Below are 23,453 nucleotides of genomic sequence, written 5' to 3'. Positions count from 1 at the left end.
TCTCACAGGAGCAAAACAGGGCCAGCTATGACAATGCAGCCAGGAAGCTGTCACATTAAGTGCTCATTTATCATAGGACAGACTAATCATAAATAAGGTCGTATTGTCATACAGCACTGGGATGAAATCTCATATTTTAAAATTGCTTAAAGGGATAGTGGAAAATGGAAATTCTGCAATTATTTACTCACCCTTATGTCGTGCCAAGCCTGCATGACTTTCTTTCTTCTGTTTTTGTGAAAATACAATGAAAGTCAATGGGGTCCAAAACAGCAATGAACCAAAAAGGAAGGACTAAAAACAGAGATTTTATTTTGTATTTTTAAAAGGGCCATTAAATGGTGAAAGAAAGTTTTTTTTTTTTAGTAAACTCCTTTAAATAAAACTTAAATCAATTTAAAAGGGACATTTAAATTATTATTATTTTTTTAATCTTAGGCTCACAAATACATTTGCTCATTCTTTCAACTGCCATTTTTCTGTCCATTAAATCCTGATCATTTGCTGCATTTGGAGTGCAAGTTTGTCTGTCTTTAACATTTAGTGTGGTTTACAGCTACAGTAAAATCTCTGGAATAGAAACACAGCTATCTGGTGAAACAGGGTATGCGATGTTTAAAATGCACCTGTCACTCAAACTGTGACACCTCTCCCTCTCAGCGGGACGCCACTATGGGGGTCTGCCAAAGCACATACACACAAGCACAGAATTAGTTTAAAGTGGCTGCTCAATAACAGCCACATTTGGGTCACAGTAAACCATATGGCGAAATAGGTTTTGACTGAGTGTAAAAACAATCTTGGCCCGTAACAGAAACAGCCCTTCAGGGGCTCATGAATAGCACACACGTACATATTTAGAAAATGTTCAGTGGGAACAGTCCGAAGTTATGAAGCACCTCTCTCTTTAGGGAAAACTTGTCTGGCAAGTCAGAAATCTACGCAAGGGAATGTTCTTGTTTTTGTTTGTGTAAGGGTAGTATTTATTCCCAGCGTTCTGATGAATGCATGAGCATATAACTCATATATTTTGAGGTGGTATTTGCATAGTTTACCTATTACACTGAAATAATCTTTAAAGTTTATTGACATTTTATGATTCACTTCTCACTTGTACATATTTCATTTGTCAGTGAGTCGTGGGAAGCAAATATGCACTGTGAACGCACTGACTACTTGTGATCGGACAACCAAAATGCATCTTGATACAAGGTGGATCCCTTTTTCACAGATAAAATGTTTACAGCATAAAGCATATAAATACTTACTGTAAAGCCCCCTTCACACAGCGCGTTGATCCCGGGAAATTGCCGTAAAATTGCTAGAGTGCCTTCTGTGTGAATGCAAACACGTCCGGGTTGCCGGGATCGATTCCTGGCATGGGGACCTAGTGACATTGTCGGGATCAGTCCCGGAACGCTCACTGTGTAAACAAAAGCCAGGACCAATGCCGTAAGGAGTGTGTCGTAGTGATAACTTGATAACCACGTGTCTTTACGGGATGTGTGTGAACGCACTCACAGATTCCGGAAAATCACTGGCAGTGTGAATGAACCTAAATCAAACGATCCCAGGACAAATCCCGGGACATGTTATCCGTGTATTTTCCGGAATCTCTGTGTGAAAGTTGCTTAAGTAATGGTTTTTGCAATAGTTAAGGTCATTGTTAGCTATTTTGGACCTTTAGTTTCGGCCTGCAGAGTTAAGCTCCCATACTAAATGTGTTTGAGACAACCAATGTTGGAGCAAAAATATCATGAGTGATTTGATTTATTAGGCATACAAAATTATAAGCATATGACTTCCAAACTTACTGTGACAGGGTTGAAGTACTGTAGAGCGTAGATAACTTCTTGAAAGTTTAGCAATGAATTATTTAAATTGGAATGATTAAAAATACACAATTCTCCTAAGATTATGTAACCGTTTCCTGAGAATGACAAATTTGTGATATATTTTATGACACTCAACATTATGACAAGCAATAACTCTTTATAATAACTCAAACTCAACATGATGACTAGTCCTTTGCTTTTGGAAACTGGTCTGAAGTAGTTCTCTGTTTACTCTTGAACTGTGCTCTGCCTTCTTTTCACACAATCCGTCTAGTGGGTAAAACTGGTGTGTGTGTGTGTGTGTGTGTGTGTGTGTGTGTGTGTGTGTGTGTGTGTGTGTGTGTGTGTGTGTGTGTGTGTGTGTGTGTGTGTGTGTGTGTGTGTGTGTGTGTGTGTGTGTGTGTGTGTGTGTGTGTGTGTGTGTGTGTGTGTTAGGTAAAGCTGTTGAGAAGCTTTTGTTTTCTGCAGGATTTGGGTCCAGATGTGTCCAAATTCCTCTCAGGCCCCCAGGAAAGAGGTAACCAGATAGGCGGTAAGCTTTATCCTTATTTTTTAAATGTGCAATGGTGTGAATGCACATTGTGCAAGTGTGTGTGCGTGCGTGCGTGCGTGCGTGCGTGCGTGCGTGCGTGTGTGCGTGTGTGTGTGTGTGTGTGAGAAAGAGAGATTGAGTATTCATGTGTTTAGTCCTTCTCTAATCCTGCTCATTATCCATTCCTGCCTCTCATCACCTTTATCTTCTACCTCTGTTTTTCCTCCTCTCCTTGTTTTTCCTTCCCATGTTTTCCCGCCCGTTTCCTCCCTCTCTCCCTCCTTTCCACCATCACCACCTCTCGCTGATCCACAGCCCAAGGGCTCCACATAAATGCTAGGTATACAAATAATGATTAAAGAAGGCACTTCCTAATAATTCAGAGATGTGTTCCTCCGAAGAGCAAAAACAGCAGCATCCGCTTGTCTTTTGTTTCTCAAGCCTTTTAACTCGCATGGCCTGGTTGGGGGTCTGAGAGACCCCAAGGCTATTCTAATAGAAATTATAATTAACATAACTATCAGGTTAATACTTATGATATTACATGCACCCAATGATCATGCGTGAGAACACGTACACATAATTAGTTCGCTTGAATCAAAACTCATTGTTTTCAGAAAGAAATAATTTATTTTTACCCCCTTGCATTTCTGTTTATAGTGTAAATACCTAATTTGACCACTTAGAATTTACAGGGTTTTTTTATTTTATTTTATTCGCTTTGGTACTATTTTCACAAGTAAGGTGTACATTTTCAAAACTCATAGAAATATTATCACAACAGATTATCAAAAGTGCACTTTTCCCAAACTTTTCAGCATGCTTTCAATTATGTTAGTACAACAATCTTTTTCACAACACGAAATAAGTGTTTAATCTATATAAATGTTAAATTCACAGTAACTGCCTTTAATAATGCTATTATCAAACTTCTGATTTGCGTCTCTTCTCGCTCAGTTTAATGCATTTGTCTATAATTTAATCCAACTGATTAATCAATTAATAATTTGGTACATCTATAGATTTCTATAGATACAGATTCTATATAGTTTCTACTTTGTTTGCAATTTCAACCCAGCACTTTTTAGAGAAAACAATACAATACAGATTGGGTTACACTTTATTTTAAGGTGTCGTTGTTACACTGTAATTATACATTTAAGTACGGAGTAATATTAATTAACTACATGTACTTACTATAGGGTTAGGATTAGGGTTTGGTTTGGTTTAGGGTTAGTTGCATGTAATTATGCATAATTTATAGTTATTACTATAGTAACTACATGTAACATTATGTAACAATGACACTGTAAAATAAAGTGTTACCACAGATTGTTTCCAAATTCTTCTGTGTGTGTGTGTGTGTGTGTGTGTGTGTGTGTGTGTGTGTGTGTGTGTGTGTGTGTGTGTGTGTGTGTGTGTGTGTGTGTGTGTGTGTGTGTGTGTGTGTGGTGGGATACATGTGGGCGTTTGTGAATTTAACCTTGCAGTGCACATTTAAACATAAGCCAAAGACAACACTATGGCCTATTATACCCTTAAAAGACCTATATTTGGGCCTATATTATCTGAAAAACCTTCTATTAAAAAAACTGTTATTTATGTGGAAGCAGACCCCACACAAGACACACACAGCATCTTCCATTATCCTGAGTCCAGAGCTCTTCCTGCTTTGCTTGCTGCTTTATCCATTCAGGGGCCGAAGGGCACGGGAGAGAGGCAGGGTCAGAGGTCACTAAACCCTCAGTGGAAGCAGGGAAACACCTTGCGAACCCTGTTTGTTCCTGATTCAGATTTTAAGAGGATGAGGAAGAGAGAGTCCATGTTTATGAGAATGGTATATAGATTATTTGGTTAAAAATAATATAAGGCAGAAAGATATTCCCAGATGACCACTTTGTTGCTTCTTCAAAACTCATAAGAATTTAGTTACTGGTTATGCTTAAAGTATCAAGTTTATTTCACATTTTCCATATATTCTCTTTACTAAAATTATCTTGTATTTTTCATGGTGGTATCTGGGTAAGAAATTAATTGGGGCTTAGGGCAAAATGCCACCAAAATTAATCTTAAAAAATGCTCCCAAAATTCAAGATATATATACACACAATACAGACTCATCGGCCACTTTATTAGGTACACCTTGCTCATACTAGGTTGGACCCCCTTTTGCCTTCAAACTCAACTCAAACTTTATTTCTAAAGCACTTTCAACACCACAATGTGGAACCAAAGTGCTGTACAGAAAGAATACATAAAAGAATAAAAACAAACAACAATAAAACATATACCACACTACAACAAACAACAACTTACAAAACATTTTCAAATGGCAAAGAAAACAAAATGAGTTTTTAGTGCACTCTGAAATACACTAATAGGAGATGATTTTACAGACAAAGTTTGTTCCATTATTTTCCTGTTATCTCTGTAAAGCTCCTTTGAAACAATCTGTATTGTAAAAAGCGCTATATAAATAAAGGTGACCTGACTTGACTTGACACAGGAAAGTCATTCCAAAGCCTTGGAGCTACAACAGAAAAGGTCACCTTTGCAGTTTCAAGATAAAATTTGAGCTCAGAGTAAAAAATGACCCCAAGTTTTTTTACACTTGAAAGATTTTTCCCTGAAAGCAACCCCAGGCAGTCAACCTCCACACATCCCTTTTTACCAAATAAAATAAACTCAGTCTTATCCTCGTTTAGTTGGAGAATATTGTTAGCCAACCAACACTTAACCTCAGCCAAACATTCATAGAGACTGAATGGAAAATGTATCCCCAAGTCATCAGCATACAAATGATAATAAATACCATATTTTTCAAAGATCGATCCTAATGGGAGAACAAAAGTGGTCCCAAAATTGAGCCATAAGGAACCCCACACATGAGAGGTCCTTCGTGGCATAGATTCAACAAGGCGCTGGAAACATATGGTCCATATAGACACGATAGCATCACACAGTTTCTGCAGATCCTTGATGCGAATCTCCCGTTCCAGCACATCCCAAAGGTGCACTACTGGATTTAGATCTGGTGTTTTAATGTAGAGAACTCATTGTAATGTTCAAGAAAACAGTTTGAGATGATTTGATCTTTGTGACATGGTGTGTTATCCTGCTGGAAGTAGCCATCAGAAGATGATACACTGTGGTTATAAAGGGATGGACATGGTCAGCAACAATACTCAGTTAGGCTGTGGCATTTAAACAATGCTCAGTTAGTACTAAGTGTGTTAAAAAAAAAAAAATTGAAATCCCCTACACACTTAAACATCACCACTAGCCTGAACTCGTTGACATAACGCAGGATAGATCCATGCTTTCATGTTGTTTACACCAAATTTTGACCCTACCATCGGAATGTCGCAGCAGAACTCACCAGACTTCTTCTGGATCAGACTTCATCAGACTTGTCCAATTTTGGTGAGCCCATGCAAATTGTAGCCCTACTTGATCTTAGCTGATAGGAGTGGCACCCGGTGTGTTCCCATCTGCTTCAAGGTTCGATGTGTTGTGTGTTACAATGACCCCGGAAATCAGTTTAAGAGGGAAAAATCTCCCCTGAATGGAAAAGTTAATTTTTGTCACTGATGTGTATTTGAGTTTATTTGTAGTGGTATACGTGTGCTTTTCAGCCTCTCAAGTGTAATGTTTTATGTACAGTGGTGTGATTACAATTACCACCATGCACTGTACACTGTACAGTACCATTAACAATAGAAACAGGAGTCAGCCATCATTGATCCCCTGATGCAATGGCTTCCTCCATAACAATGGTCTTATCTGATCCAGTTCTCCACATTCACACAGGTGTGCCTGTATATGTGCGGCCATTTGAGGTCAATCCTGCAAGCTCTGTCTATGTGTGTGTGTGTGTGTGTGTGTGTGTGTGTGTGTGTGTGTGTGTGTGTGTGTGTGTGTGTGTGTGTGTGTGTGTGTGTGTGTGTGTGTGTGTGTGTGTGTGTTCATGCACCAGCATGTGTGTCCATTGAAGATAAGCTATTTATGAGCCACCTAATTTATGGAGGATTCTCAGGAAATTGTACCATTTGTGTCTTATGTGTGTCTTACATACTACTGATATATTTAGCAGGATACTGAACTCAGTGACTTTATGGTCACTCTTCGTGGTGTGTAATAATGAAAAATATAACATTTTAAGTGTTTTGTTTTTATTAAGTGGAATATCAGTCAATATGCATGTCCCCATTTACCTGTCTCTATCAGTATTTCATTATGATTTGTGCTTATTAAATGAATTATAATTTTTTTTAGTTTTCTTCTTTTTTTTTTTTTTTTTTTTGCAACGCTTTGACTGTAAATGCAAGAACATTTTCTAGTTCATGCTGCTATTTTGCACTGACCTTCATCCCCATAACATGTAACCCTGAAACATCTTGAATGTAACAGTGTTGACATAAAACACACTTTGAAAGAAAAATGTCATGATTTATTCTTTTTCAATAATGTTAAAATTATTTACATTTACTCCATTACTGTTACTTTTCGAGGCTGTAACCACATATTTAGAACTGGTATAAGAGTTAAAGGATTGGCCATTGAAAAATCTGTATTTGGTAATATTTGGGCATGAAAAAGAAGAACAAAATCAGGAAATGTTAAAAGCCACACTCAAACTCACATCACCCACATGAGCAGCATGGCCAATGCTTCAGAACATATTATTCTTTAAAAAAAATGCATCGCTTAACTTCAGAAGGCCTTTATTATATGGATATATGGTTTGGATTCATTTTATGATTGATTGATGTGCTTTTTTGGGCTTCAAAATCTCAGTTACTATTCACTCCCATTATAAAGCTTGGAAGAGCCAGGACATTTTTTTAATATAACTCTGATTGTTCTCAGCTGAAAGAAGAAAGTCATATGTGAGTAAATGATGGTCATTTTTGGATAAACTAACCCTTCAACCCCAGTGAAGGCTTTGGGAACATTGATTTTTCCGTAGTTAGAACACTCAAGTTAAGTGAAACCTGTATTTTTAACCTGTATGGGAAAGTTGCTTGTGTTCTCTGAACATTCTAAAACAAGTAGTAACATTTACATAAGAAAATTCCAACTAAAACATTTTGATGTATAAAAAAATAGTTTTTAACGTTTGAGAACATTATTAAAGACCAGATAACATTCTATTAATGTTACCGGGAGAACGTTTTTCTCCTTGCCAGAACATTAACCAAAGCATGTGGCATTTTCATTATCGCCTCTAGGTTTAAGGCCAAGAAACCACGAAAAAGAAACACCATTTTAAAACTCCCTTGGCTATGTCCAGGTGAGTATGTGTGTTATCAGACTCATCAGTGAGGGCAGTCTCGGGGTAAAGAGTCAAAGAGTCGGGCGGCTGCCCGCAGGCGCCATATTTCAAACATGCCTTCAGTAATGAGCTGGGCTGGACCGACCCAGAGCTACAGACTGGCAACTCACTTAAGAGGAGGTGAAAAAACACATTCATTGACAGAACAACTTGTCGGTATCCCCTACTATGTGATTACAGAGTACACATGGGGGAGAGCGAGTGGGTGAGCAGACACATGTTTTTAGGGATTTCAAAGACTCACAGGACTCTCAACATCAAATCAGAGGAGAATGCTAACCTGCTAAGCTAAAAGGCAAACAAACCATCATGATTGCCTTTTAAATCTCAATGAATTACCTCGCAGGCTTAAATCAACAGAAAGATGGTGATCTAAGTGTGTGTGTGTGTGTAAGACCAGAAGTGGGGTGTTGAGTGGCACATGGGTGTGATATCGTCTGAGGAGGTTTCTTGGTGTTTAGCATACCCATATGAACACTTGGGACGTTTCTTTTACAACAGAGAGATCCAAACAACCAATACACAACATACAAGGGAATATTCTCCACTTCAGTTTAAGCGGACAGCCTCTTGAAACTCACCATCCTTTTTCATTGTCTGAAGTGCCTCTGGTGACACACAAAAGCACAGAAACACACACACCTTGCGTGATTTGTGGGGTTTGAAGTTCCACAAATCAAGCCGTGAGATCAAATCTGACGTGTTAGGTGCCTGACAGCTGTATACTTCAAACAATACCCAAATTACAGCTAACACCCCTCCTGTAGCTTCACCTCTGCTGGCTTCAGCCATGCCAAAACGCTTGGTCTGTGTGTGTGAATGTAAGTGTGTATGCATTTAGATGTGTGTGTGTAAATGAAACATCGCAACTCATAAAATGGAGGACCATTCTAATCTGCTATTTAGCAGCGGTCCGGTCAGCTGTACAAGGGCAAAAAACAACACAGCTGCTATGGGGTCTCACACACACACTCACTCACAGGCAAAGTTGCTATTTCTTGTGTGGTCTTACTCTTCACAGCTAATAGAAAAATAAAATCTCACAAAAATTTTAACTATTGGAAACCTTACATTTACTTTAATTGCATTTTTACAGGAAAAATATGTCTCTAAAAGACATGAACTCTTTTTCTTTGTGCTCTTAAATTGTGTTATACCTGGTATGTTGATGATTTGTTGATTCACTTATGATTTGATGATTTATGATGATTCTCTTAAGGATGCTGATTGTTATGTTTTGCTACATTTCAGGATTTGGCTGGCTTGTCAAAAAAATAAACCTCAGTGTATGGCAGTGTGTATGCTCATATGTTCATGCACTTTTATATCAAACTCAACCTCTGAATTTACATTTGACCACTAACCCCCCATTTACCCCCTCCTGTCCGCTTGGCTTCACTAAGACATTAGTACGGTATTATCAGTGTGATAAAATGTCCATGAGTAAATCATGCTCAAACAAAGCTTTCACTAAAAAAAATTGATTTGTTACAACAAAGGGCTTTTTGGTGAAGATCTCAATTTCATCTGCCTAATCTGGCAATTAGAGGTGTGTGTTGAGTGTTTGAAAGTCGTCTGGCTAATCTGACCATCTGCTTCTTATCAGCATTTCTTTTATTTTTAAAATGTGTGGATTTATTTATTTATCTAAAGGATCTATTAGAGCAGCAGGCAGCCACATCTCTCCGCAGTCAATCAGATAGCAGCCTACCAACCTGTGTGTGTGTGTGTGTGTGTGTGTGTGTGTGTGTGTGTGTGTGTGTGTGTGTGTGTGGGCCAGACTATGTTAGATAAGGGTTGGTTTAGGCTACAGAAAATATTATTAACCTGATATAAATTCAATGGAAGTCTATGCAATGAAACGTGTGTGTTGTCTATATAGAAATCCACTAGAGGGCGCCGTCTCATCTGAGGGCCACCAGCTTGATTTAAGCAGGAAACTGTCTGTTGTTTTTGCCAGGCTGTCTGCTGTGTGTGTGTGTGGAGTGTTTTAGTTTCTCTGAGGTCCAACAAAAACAACATGCAGAGAGGAAGGGGTGAGGGGCAGACTGCATGGGGCAGGGCAAAGGATTATGGGGGCACAGAGAGCAACCCAGTCGCCTTTTTGCACAGCAGGAGCTGCTCACTGACTTTATGCAAACTTTGAAATTCTACAGTAATTTATGGCTTCAAGTAATAATTCAATAAATATGAACGGCATGAGTAATAATGCCAAAATATGAACCATGACCTTGCGTATTACTTGCTTTTTAAGTAATTTCAAAGTATAAGGAAGTGAATGAATCAACTAACAGGTGTTTTGAGGGGTAAAGACCCATCAAGGATCTAATCTACTTAGCCTACCTATGATGACTTTCAGTATGCACTTTAAAAAATAAAGGTTGCAAAAGGGAGTTTTGATATAGAAGAACCATTTTGGGTTCCCAAAAAAAAAAAAAACTGTGAAGTGTGAAGAACATTTTAACAAACTAAAGAAGAACTTTTTTTGATGCCAATAAAGAGTAAAATTTTTTATAATTGGTCAATCTGTTTGATATGTGCTATTTTGTTTTCAAATAACCAAGTCCACCTTAAAATGTCCGGTGAGTATGTCATTCAAAATGAGTTCTGAATCTAAATCTTGAGATGTTAACAAGCTGAAAAAAAGAAGATCATACCACAGATTCAGTGTGCTGTATCTAGAATGATGCCAAAATCTGATGCCACAAGTGGACATGTGCAGACAGTATCCTCAGAAACGGCGAACATCCCTTTATTCAAATGTATGTCATAAGTGCCACTATTCACACATTTTATATCTAATCTGATGCATTTAAACACATTTGCCAGAGATGCATTACATGCCTCTGTTTTCTTTACATTAGTTCTCAGTGTAAGTCACACATTTACTTCACACTGTCATTGAAGTGTTATATAAGCTATTCTTTTTTCCCCTTTAAAAATAGTTACAATCCTGTAGCACTTGAGTATAAGATACTGGCCGCTCGTGAAGTGATTGAGAAGATCTGCATGATTTCATCAGTGTTGTGGAGAGAGACACTGATTGATGGATCACACACTGATCCTGCTTAATGTGATTGCACATTAATTTAAGGAGTGTAGTGTGTGAAACAAGATTTGTATGTGTAAATAGTGGTGCAGATATAGCCTATGCAACGACCAATTTAACAGAGAGATCATGAGAACTTCTTGAAGGATAATCCAATAGCAATACCTCAGGTGAATAAGGAAAAATAAGTTAGGTTTAGCCTATAGTTTTCCTGTTTGTTTTGGATGTGAATTGCTCTCTATTCAGCCTAAGCTATTTCGCTTTAACTGCCCTTTTTCAGGTGCTACAAATTGGGTGTAACGCGTGAACAGCGCGTCCTTGAGAAACTCGTTAATGTCAAATGCGTCGTTTCCTTTTGTTTTTGTTTATTTTGCGAGTTTGTGTCTGCTATTATCATGCAAATAAATGCAAGAAATTGCGAATTAAATTCACACATATCCAAATCCTTTGCTGACATGTAATCTAATCACTGTATTATAAAGCGTTCTGAGTGTCTTTAAGACACTCAGAACGCTTCATAACACAGCGAACAATGTATTTTTTATAAGAATCGCTGAAATTAATTTAATTTGATCTCCGAAAGAAAGGTAGGCTACGTTTTTTAGGTAGCCTACAGAAGTGCACCATAGCCTAAATAAATAAATAAATAGTTAGGCTATATGATGTCATATTGTTAAACGTAATATTTATAAAGGAACGTATATTGGTCTGTATTTCCGTTTAAGGGTTTGAATAATGTGTCTGCAGGTAAATCTCTTGTTCCTATTACAGAGGCTCCAGTGATGTGTTGTAGTGGAAGTCGAGTGTTTGAAGTGACTGCATGTCACCTTCATGTAATGTTTGAGTGAGAGGAAATCACAGAGCAATGCCTCTTTTACATTATCATTTGGTCGCAGGCGCTGGTTTCACTGGGAACCTGTCTGAAACCTGTTTAGGCTTGCTATGTTTAGGCTGGTTAAGTTTAATTGTAGTGCCATGTAGTCAGATCGATCGTGTAAACTGTAGACAGTAGCATAAATAATTAAAACTAGACTTACAATGTAAACTGAATGATAAAATAAAATAAAAAAATAGTAGGACTATCAAAACTATTTGCCAATGTCGTTCAATTAGGCTATTTTTTTACATGCAATGACTCTAAACGGAGGCTTTAACAGAAAGCTCATGAGAACTTCTTCAAGGATAACATTTCAGATGAAGGAAAAATAAATAAATTAGGTGTAGCCTAGTTTTCCTGTTCGTTTTGAATGCGAAATTATATATAAAATACCAACACACTCTGCCAATGTCGTTCAATTATTTTTACACGCAATTTGAGCCCTTTATCAAAACATTGGATGCTTTACTGTAACAATCTTTCCATTTATATAGCATCATTGTTTCCATCCATTTAACTTGTCTCAATCATTTCTGTCACGCTCGATTAAATGAGTCCTCCCTCATTCTTCATAGTAATTAAATTCAAAAGTGTCGGACAAATTTTATGCATAAGTTTTTGCTATAGCACATAAAACTTTCAGGAAGCAATTTAACTAAGCTCATATAGTTGAAGGAACAATAGGCTACCAAAAATAGCCTATAATGTAAGCCTAATTCATTTAGGCTATTATTTATTCGGCCAGGATGTTTAAGTATGACATGAATGAACAAATGTTAGTGTGTGGAAAAGTTAACAACATCCATTGAAATTCTGCGACTGTGACTCTTTTTTATTTAAAAAGTGCCGTAAATGAGACGTGACGCAAAAATATTTTTGTCAGACAATTTAAGCTAAATAACTTGAAAGACGAGCAAGCCATTACTTTTTCATTAAGAAGAAAAACAACGAGTTAAGCTCACTTTGTTGACACACACTCGCTCCTGCCGACTGCGTGGCCCGGGGGGGGGCCGTGGTGGGTGGGAGTGTGTGTGTGTGTGTGTGTGTGTGTGTGTGTGTGTGTGTGTGTGTGTGTGTGTGTGTGTGTGTGTGTGTGTGTGTGTGTGTGTGTGTGTGTGTGTGGAGATAAGGGGTCCGATATACGGGTTCAGAGGGAGGGGTGAGAAGTCTGGAGTTTAAAAAGACAGGGCGCTTCTCTCCCTCACACAGACGCGCTTCAGCTTCCAGTGAGGGAAACTTACCCCAGACTCTCCTTTCAGACATAGGAATCCAAACATTCCCACTGAACTCTCAGAGATTTGGATAAAACTGCACACAAAAAAAAAAAAGAAAAAGAAAAATCCTGAAGGACTCAAAGCTGCACCAAATGGAGCCAACGCCGGAATACGTCGACACGTATGACTACTATGACTATAACGAGACTGGATGCGACTTCTCGGAGTGGGAGCCGTCATATTCTCTCATCCCCGTGCTGTACATGCTCATTTTTATCCTCGGTCTCTCCGGGAATGGCGTGGTTATCTTCACTGTCTGGCGCGCGAAATCCAAACGCCGCGCGGCAGATGTTTACATCGGCAACCTGGCGCTCGCGGACCTGACGTTCGTCATCACGTTGCCGCTGTGGGCCGTGTACACCGCGATGGGTTACCACTGGCCGTTTGGCGTGGCTCTCTGCAAGATCAGCAGTTACGTGGTGCTGGTCAACATGTATGCAAGTGTCTTCTGTCTGACCTGCCTGAGTTTTGATCGCTACCTTGCAATCGTCCATTCTCTGTCCAGCGGCCGGCTCCGATCCCGTGGCACCATGCTAGCTTCACTGGGTGCCATCTGGTTCCTCTCGTGCCTGCTGGCCATTCCAACTCTCCTGTTCCGCACTACAGTGGATGATGCCGGGAACAACCGCACCACCTGTGCAATGGACTTCAGCCTGGTCGCTCACAATCAGGATCACGAATCCCTTTGGATTGCGGGTCTGAGCCTTTCCTCCTCCGCTCTTGGATTTCTTCTGCCTTTCTTGGCCATGACCGTCTGCTACTGCTTCATCGGCTGCACGGTCACCCGCCATTTCAGCCACCTGCGCAAGGAAGACCAGAAGAAGCGGCGTCTCCTCAAGATCATCACCACCCTGGTGGTGGTCTTCGCATTCTGCTGGACGCCTTTCCATGTGCTGAAAAGCATGGATGCCCTGTCCTACCTGGACCTGGCACCCACCTCGTGTGGTTTCCTCCACTTCTTGCTTCTGGCTCATCCGTACGCCACGTGCCTGGCATACGTCAACAGCTGCCTCAACCCGTTCCTCTACGCGTTCTTTGACCTGCGGTTCCGCTCGCAGTGCCTTTGTCTGCTGAACCTGAAGAAGGCCATGCATGGGCACATGAGCTCCATGTCCTCGACCCTCAGCGCCCAGACTCAAAAGTCGGAGGTGCAGTCGCTGGCCACCAAAGTGTGAGGGATTTCAATGAGAAGAACAGAAAACATGAAGTTGAAGAGAAAACACTGGGTTGAAGGGGTTCAAAAAAAGTGGAGATCTACTGACGGCTGGTCCGTTCTGACTGATGGTGAACTGATGGACTTTGGAGAACATATTACTTTATGTTTGTAAATAACACTCATAGTTTGATGTACTCTACTGTATTCATGGATGAAGTGCTGGAATGATGTGACTTTGTCTGAATGCATGGGTGAATTTATGTTCGCTGACACCTTTTCGTCAGCTTTGACACTCAAAAGCACAGAAATATCCAGGCAAACAGGAGGTCAGATTTGTCAAAAACATTCAAACAATGCTGACCACAGTGATTCTGCTCTGAGGATGAACTAGTGTTGTTGTAAGAGTGTGTGATTGTGTTGAAGCCTGTATACACTGGTGTAGAGATGCAAATTGTACAGTATTTTCATACTATTTTCCTTTCTGCTAATTTGCTATGTTCAGAAATGTGTTCAGTATCTGTAGCACTTGTTAAGAGGAGATATAAAAATTATAATTTTTGTTACTCCCTGATATGAATGTGTGTGGTTTTTTTTTTGATGAGCGTATCAGTGTGTGTGAGTGTGTTCCAGTGCAAAGGTGATGCTGCTTGATTAGATAGTTTAAAGTGCAGACAGAGAGTCAGGGTTTGGGGTTGGGGGGAGGGTGGGGTGGTGGGGGGAGACAGACAGACAGATGGCTGGTGACAAATGTCTCTGGGAAAATAAAGGAAGACAAGTGGAGGAAGGGAACAAATTTGTGGGGTGTAAATTGATATATATTCATGAAATAATGTTATATTTTTGAAACTTCTGTAACTAACTACTGCAACTGTATTAAATATGTTCCTTGAATACAATACCGTCTTAGCGTCATTAAACATGATTATGGGTATGTATTGGTGTACACAATACAATTCAAAGGGAGTTCACATTGATAGTCTATACATCCTTTTTCCAAACGGCTTCCACTTAATTGTATTGAATGTGCACTTTAAAACTTTAAATCTTGTATATTTTTAAAAACCTGTACTTGTAGGTAATATAATATTAATGCAATAAAAGGCCACTTAAGTGTACTTAAAGAGAGTACTTTCATGACTGTGTTTCTTAACACACTTAAGTGCACTTTGTAATAAAGTCAAATTAAACGTTTTACTTTAAAGTACAATTTAAATCAGTGTTTTAATATTTTGTTGTGCTTTAAAGAAACAAAAACTGCACCAATGTAATAACTGTTACATTATTATTGTAATAAAATGTTTATAATTTAATGATTTTCTCAAAACATAATAAAATCTTGAGCTCATAATGTAACAAAACATTTTTTACATTATGAGAAATGTATTACATTATAAAACCACCAAAACATTGTCATATTGTCATCATTGTATAGCTTTTAAAGCATACATAATATTAGTATTCCCTTAAAGTAAATTTTTAAAAATCTAAATCCAGTCTTAAACTACCTGTGAAATACAACAGATTTAAATATTCATGCAATTATAATAATTCTAATTATTATTACTATTATTATTAATTTATTTTTGTCAAACATAAAGTATTGGTATTCCTTTACAGTACATTTACATGTACATCTTACAATAATACATCTTAACCTGCCTGCAAAATCCACAGATAACTACTTCTACTATTATTATTATTAATTTCGACTTATGTGTGTCAAAGAAGCATTCTTAAGATCAACTAATTGCATTTAATATAAAGTAAAATACATTTTTATTTAATTGTGAATAGCATGCAGTTAAGTGACATTCAGATCGCACTATTATTATAGTATATATGTACAGTATATTATTTCTGAACTAGTATGCTTTTTAGTATGCTAAAATATACTTCTTTTTCGCAAGGGCCTGTAAAATCTGAATTTATCCTTGTGTGTTTGCATGCTTCAAAACAACAACAAAGATGCATAAAAATCTACCAGGTTCTGTAGAGACTGAAACTTTTCTTATGTCTGGTGAAGATACAGAGAGTTTCAAATATTGAAAAACCCCTCAAATATCTGATTTCCCAGTAAAGACCAGTCTTACAGGCCTGGAACACACAAACACACACACACACAACATGTGGTATAATGATGGTGACTAATTAACAGTGACATTGTGAGGCCACTATGATTTCTAAAGAATGAAACACTATGGATACATATCTGTCTGAAGCTAGCTATTATGGGGCAAGTGAAAAAATATTTCTGAAAAGATGACCGTTAAAGAAGGGGGAAAGGGACGCTACACACAAAGACACACACACATACAGGGACATTAACCAATAACAACAGAACCGACATGACCAATTGGATCCAGGCACTTTTAAATCAAAGAGAGCAGAGAAACAAGTGAATGGACAGAGTAACAGAACATAAAGAACTTGAGCACTCGCCGAAGCTCCTCGTAACATACAGAGTTCCAATGATAAATATCGCCAGATTGTTTTTGGCAGACTGTCTGATATACACACTGTCTGGAAGAGAGATATGATGAGATAATCTCATTAGCTGGATAAACCAGACCAGTGATGTCATCTCAAAAAAACATAACAAACCTTAAAAGCCCAGTGCATTTTGTCCACAACGCACTAAATGTTAAGCAGCTATTTCACATATATTCTTTTCTGTGACAGTTTACTGTAATCGCAGTAGCATAAAGTAAATGCACATAGTGCACTCAAGTGCATTTGCAATCATTAGACAGATGCTTTATTCAACAGGGATTTAGAAATGAAGACATCACAAGCAGTTTATCATAAGAACAAATAATATTTGCAGTGCACTAAATGTCTATGTCCATGTCTAAACTAGAGATTTGCACAAGCTTAAGCAGAAGTGCGTAAAAAAACTAGAGTAAAAGAGCATTGAGTGGTGTGATAGGTAAACTTCTATGATATATATATATAATATATATGCAGTATATATAATATGTAATATATAATATGCATATATACATATAACAACAACATTTTTTTTTTTTTTTTTATATACGCATACATACACATACATACATAGCCTACATACAAAAAATATATATAGTTAATTGATTATGTTTGAGGTCCTCAGTTTCAATCAGACCTAATGGGAATCTCATGTTTCAGGGCTTTTGTGCCAAACATAACAAACCAAGCTTTCAAAAAGAAGTTTCAAATGAAAAATAACGTGCTTATTTCATCCTGCCAATCACAACACACTTTTCTTCACTCCTTCGACAAGTCTTCCGGCATCCCTTCAGCAACCCAGCTGCACCTGTATTTCGTTAATTAGGTCCAGGGGGAAATAATGCTTGTGCCCATCCATTAGAGACCGCAAGAAAAAAAAAAAAAAACTGGGATTTGTCATTTATTTACCGTTAAAATAGGCTATATGAACATGTGGGCCTGAGAAATGTCTGCTAAATCATGTCATCATGCTGAGCATTTTAATGATTTTACTGACACTGTGTGTTTGGTCAGGTATGCAAATCCAGAAATACAACCACACTCAAATAGCCTCCGTGTGAAACAGCAGCAGGTGCGGAGCTACAACAGTGTTGGAGTGTGTATTCAGGACTGTTATAAACCATTAACCTTGTCACAGAGTTAGATTATGATATACATGCATGTATGTGTCCCAGCTGCTAAGCTTCATAATAAAGAGCAGAAGTGCATACCCTCTGTCATCACTACTCAAACTCGCTCACATCCCCCAGTCCTCGACAGGTGTGTTTCCTCACTTGATTTTGCAGTCACTTGCATCCTGTGTCATGCCTTCAAAACTTACACTAAACAACTGTCCAAATGCACCACGATGGACAGCTCTCGGGAGGCTTGGGTGCACTTTATCTGACCGTACTCTCATTCCTGACAAAATGATGTTGATTGGATGATGTACTGCAATCCAAGGTCATTATAATCAGTTGTGTCATTATGTTTTATATTAAAATGTTGAAAAGTGTTGCAACAAGTTATGAAAACAATTTTTTTTGCCTAATTGAAAAAAACAACAATGTTATTTCTCGCAATCATGACTTTATTTCTCATGACTTCATATTTCCCAATTGTGACTTTATATCTCACACTGAGAATTAAGGCTGGAATACACTACTTGACTTTCGGCCAGATTTTTGCTTTGGTCAGGCATTGGTCCTGGCTTTTGTTCACACAGGGCGCGTTCCGGGACTGATCCCCTCAATGTTACTAGGTCCCCATCCCGGCATCAATCCCGGGACGTGTTTGCGTTCACATAGAAGGCACTCCAGCAATTTTACGGCAATTTCCCGGGATCAACGCGTTGTGTGAAAGGGGCGTGAAAATCACGTAGTGTATGATGTGTACAGGCTCTGATTTTTTAACTTCAGACAATGATTCCATCAAGTCAAAGCACATCAACCATGTTTGAAAGTTTGAGCCAATTTTTTAACACATATTTTTTTCATTTGTCATTGTGTCTCCTAGCCCCACGGACCGTTGGCTGAACATCTGCAATTCACAGACAGCAACATGGTGTCGGCCCAGATACGGCACACATCTGGTACACGTGGATTCCACACGGTCCAGATGTGGGCAGGATCTGGGCAGACACTATGTTGCTGTTCAGGATGGCACACAAAATTGGAAACACTTCAGGATTTTAGAAGTCGTCATCTGATTGGATAAATTCTACAGGATGTCAGGGAGACGTTTGTGTCTAGCGTTCTTTATCATTCCGCATGGAAACAAAGATTCCGTTTCTGCAAACCTTTCAACATACAAATGTATATATTTTTTTTTCAAAGCAGCTTTACAGCACTGATATCAGGAAAATTAGGCTATGCATTTTGGCTGTTGTTCAGCTAAAGTCAGTTTAGTGTCGATTCAGTTCCGTTGTAAAAATCATCAGTTATTAAATTTGTTAATTTCATTTATAAAGCAGTTCTACCAGAAAGACTCGGGAGAATTATTTCAACAAATCGTACATTTATTGACAGCTCAGCAAGCTGATAATATACAAAGTCATTTGGCGTAGGCCCCGTCCGTAGTGCATAATCCGAGGGTATCGGATCTGCAATTCCTGCCTGAAGACGAAGGCAGGGGCGCAGCCGACCCCCCCGGGAGGTATGGACAGGACCATCCTGGTGGTGGTGGGGAGGATGGGGGTAATCGTCGCTTCAGTATCTGCGAACTCAACATGTGTAAGTACCGAGCTTTTATACAGTGAGCATAAGAATAAGATTGGATAGAAGTGAAGGCAATAGGTGACGTAGTAATTGAGTCTTCCCGGCAGAACTTATGCTAAAGCTTTCATTTCTGCAAAAAAAGATGTCATCGTCCACCTCAGCTCAGTTCTCATGCAACAGGGTCAGTACAGTCAGATCAATAATATTGTTGAATATTAAGTGTCCCCAACTAAGCAAGTCAGAGGCGACAGTTGCAATGAACCTTGGGAGAAACCAGGCTCAGTCTGGGCTCCAGTTCTCCTCTGGCCAACAAACGAACTAGAGGTATCTTGTATTTCGTGGAAGGAAAGTATCATTGCATACAGAAAGGCCTTAAAAACATACATGCTTTATTTCCCATTACTTTTAAATTCTCATTAAACACTAATTTTCTCTGATTTTGCTGTTTTTATTGTCAGGACTAATACTGCTGTCAGTTCTCTTTACTCTTAAGGACAGGCAGACATCAGCTGCTTTAATCACGCACTCGCACACATTCACATGTAGAACAACAGACACAGTGAGTGTCAAGTCAATAACGCAATGTGTCTGGGCCAGCTTGACAATGGAGCCTCTCATCTATCAAAACACAGAGGCCATCTTTGAGCAGAGGTTTCCTGAAAGACATACTCACACAGAAGAACATACTCATGTGCGAAAAACAATGACGGGAGAGTTGTGGGGTCTCTTGTTACTGTGATGGAGCGCAGAGCTCTCGGAGAATGTGTAACACATTAGCTCCTGGATTTGCCTTGAGTGTGAATGTTATGCAACTGTCCATATGACAGATGAGAGTAATGTCTACACTGGGAATTCCTACATTTTCTATTGTGGTTTCTCCAGATAAATCACATATGACGTTTGGCATCAGATCAAGTGTCTAAACTAAGCCAGATGGGTCTTATTGCAATAATTTTTTATATATATCACAGGTTCGTCATTTGTGTAGTCAAAAGAAATCATACTTTTTGCCTCCCTGTCATAACATTTTCTCATTTATGGGTAGAGTTGAATCTTCTTTCCATTCTGAAATCCACTAGTCCGCTGTTGGATTTGTTACTCTCTACATCTCTATACTTTGTAACTCCTGTGAAACTTTTTATCCACCTTTCTCTCATCTCCTCTTTTTCCCTCTTTGTTCAACCCTGTGGTTTGGGCTCTTTTGATGTTTAATGTGATTTATCCTCCTCTGTTTAAGCTGTAATGAGCTCTGGGAGAAAAAGAAAGTATTAGCCTAAGGATAAACACAATTTTACCACAAAGAGGTTATATGTCCAGGATTAGTTGTTTTATAGCACCTGTCTATTACTATGAAAGTCACTGCCAATGAGTTTGGCTTTATATTTCCGATCCTTAAAGTCAAGATGAAAATGTTAACGCAACCCTCTAGAGTTATTGTAAATACTTCATTGAAGCACATTATTATTATTAGAACAGGTTGTTTTAAATAAGTTTGACAAGAGACCAGATAAGAAAATATGTGAAATTTACAACAAAATAATACAAAGTGATTCAAATTCTGAATCACTCTGCTGGCACATGTTCAGCATGTCTTGTCAGCCTGAGGGGTTTTTGTATTGTTTGTATTAAGTTCTTATACTTAACATAAATAATCTACAAAAGCCTTGTGAAGATGTAAGCCTAAAATGTGAGCATTTTCCAGCTATTAAATGGTGTTTATGCGTAAGGGTACGTTTACACGACGACGATGTAATAATGCGTTTTTCACACACAGACGACAACGTTGTCAAAACGATCCCCGTCCACACGGAAAACGACTAAAAAACATTGTATTGTGCATGCCAGGCCAGTAGATGGCAATGCCACTTTGTAAAGAAACACTTAGCGGCTATAGACTGAACACGTAATACGCATACACATGATGTCGCCGTTTTCACAAATTCGCATTTTTGTAGTTCGCACGGAGACGATAATGGTATCGTTTTCAAAAACGTGGACTTTGAAACCGTTTTCAAAAGTTTGCGTTTTCAGGCACTCAAAATGCCATTGTCTTGTAAATGAAGGGCCAAAACGCATAACAAGTTTTACATTTTTAATGTCTTGTAAACACCCCCTAAATGTCCTGGAAAATTTTACTCAGGGGGAATCTACAGTGTTTGACTTGAGCATTGAAAAACGTCTTGCGTGTGAGCTTGCAGTTATTGTGTGACACGGGATGTTTATCAAAACTTTTTTTTTTAACAGACGACATAAGATGTTACATTCAAGCCAGAAACACACACGCACTCTCTCTTTACACAGGTGTCTGTGATCTTTCATTCATGAATAGCTAGGCCTACATATTTGGCTCCAGCTGCAGATGCTGTTTACTATCTAAGCTTGTATGGCAAGTCTAAGGGGTCAGACCTGCTTTAGGACATTTCTCTGGGTGAGACTGCTTTTCCTTTCTGCAATATCGTATTTTGAGTGCCCACTGCAGCTATTCAGACAAATCTCGCAGTTGAAGAAATAGATGAGTGATATCCATTATAATGGAGGAGACAAGCAATACACACAGATGATGTTGATGATCATGTTACACAATCTCAAAACCAAAGTAAAAGCATGTTGTTGAATGTGTTTATTCTTTACAACTCCCAGTGACCACACCCAGAGAGGACCAAACCTGTCCATGTGTGAATTCAGATCAGACAAAGACTGAAGTGGCCTCTCCATTCAAGTGGTGACAAAAGCCAACTAAACTTGTTTGCACTGACTTCCATTCAAGTTCAGTGTAGTTTTCCAGGCAACATTTGAGGTGTTCATTGTATGTGCCTGTGCGTTTGTATGTTTGGCTAATAAAAGATAATATATAGCACAGCAAGCAGAACAATAACCATATTGTACACCAAAAACACCATCCCTCATCCAGTTCCTTTTGTGTTGCATGGAAACAAAAAAATCATATTGGTTTGGAGTGACATAAAGTGAGGCATAATTTTTGTAATATTAAAATATTGCTCCAAGCTGTATAATTTTTTTAATTAAAATATTATGTGTATTTTTTGTTGCTTAAGTTAAATTTCTTTAAATATAAATTTTTCATTATTCAACAAAACAGCTATACATTTCAATAAAACTGATCTAAAAAGTGATATAAAGATGAATGAAAGTGCTGTTCATGTTTTTCACAGCAGTTTTGTGTTTAAACGTTGTATTAGTTTTTAAAAATAACTTCACTGCTAATATTGTTAGCTCCTTTTAATTAAACTGCATATGCACATAACCAGTGATGGGAATAACGGCGTTATAAATAAACGGCGTTACTAACGGCGTTATTTTTTTCAGTAACGAGTAATCTAACTAATTACTGCTTCCTCCATTACAACGCCGTTACCGTTACTGTCAATAAAAATGCGGCGTTACTATAATTGAGCTCACTGAAGCGGTTTTCATCCGAGTAGGCTCTCTCTCAGCCATAGGAGCTGCAATGTTTTTTCTCTGGTGTGTGAGTGTTTATGAGGCGCGGGACTCGACAAAAGCGAGGCGAATGCCGCGAGCGTGCTCGACAGTGCGCGAGAGAGACCGAGTGTGTCCGAGAACGCGCTCGACAGTGCGCGAGAGAGACCGAGTGTGTCCGAGAAGCGCTCGACAGTGCGCGACGGAGACCGAATGTGTCCGAGCATAAATACTTTATTTATAAATAAATTACACATATCAGCATTTGAATAATCTCTGTAGCATATTGGTATCATATGCAATGTTTTAATTAGTTTATATAACATAAACTCCCAAATAACCTGCAGGGAACGTTCAAACATATTTGTTTGACGGTTGTGAGCATGCACGTACACGTGCGGCAAACACGACTAGAATTTGGCTAAAATAACCTCTGATGATGACGTTCTCTGTAGATTATGAAAATAAACCCCCAAAAGATTATATTGTATTATTATTATTTATGTTGATACATTGTTCAGTATTATATTGAAAACACTTTTTGTTAAACTTACTATTGTGAGGAAGAAAATACTTCAAGGCTATACAGAATGTCTACCAGTTGTAAAGGTGTGTGAGTTTTATCATTTTAATTATATGCACTAGTGTATGTGTATGTATATTTTTATTAGGATACTATTTATTTATTTTTGGTACATTTCTTAAGAAGCATAATTTATTTTTAGACTTAATTGTTGGCCAGTTGTGGTCTGTGCAATAAATATTAAAAGTTCT

The 23,453-nt window shown here is 38.4% G+C and overlaps 1 protein-coding gene across 1 annotated transcript; it reads left to right on the top strand.

The window, feature by feature from the left end:
• The first annotated feature begins 12,808 nt into the window (after positions 1 to 12,808).
• Positions 12,809 to 15,183, top strand: aplnra (apelin receptor a). The gene has a single exon (XM_082189104.1). The coding sequence runs from the start codon at positions 12,995 to 12,997 to the stop codon at positions 14,075 to 14,077; it is 1,083 nt and encodes a 360-aa protein (XP_082045230.1). The 5' UTR covers positions 12,809 to 12,994; the 3' UTR covers positions 14,078 to 15,183.
• Positions 15,184 to 23,453: the final 8,270 nt, after the last annotated feature.

This window comes from Leuciscus leuciscus, assembly GCF_965113295.1.
Source record: "Leuciscus leuciscus genome assembly, chromosome: 13".
In the NCBI taxonomy this organism is placed as follows: Eukaryota; Metazoa; Chordata; class Actinopteri; order Cypriniformes; family Leuciscidae; genus Leuciscus; species Leuciscus leuciscus.
The sequence above is the reverse complement of the archived record's forward strand: the minus strand, read 5'-3'. Positions and strand labels throughout refer to the sequence as shown.

Excerpts from the sequence above, each read along its gene's own strand:
- aplnra (XM_082189104.1), top strand. The coding sequence starts at position 12,995 with ATGGAGCCAACGCCGGAATACGTCGACACGTATGACTACTATGACTAT.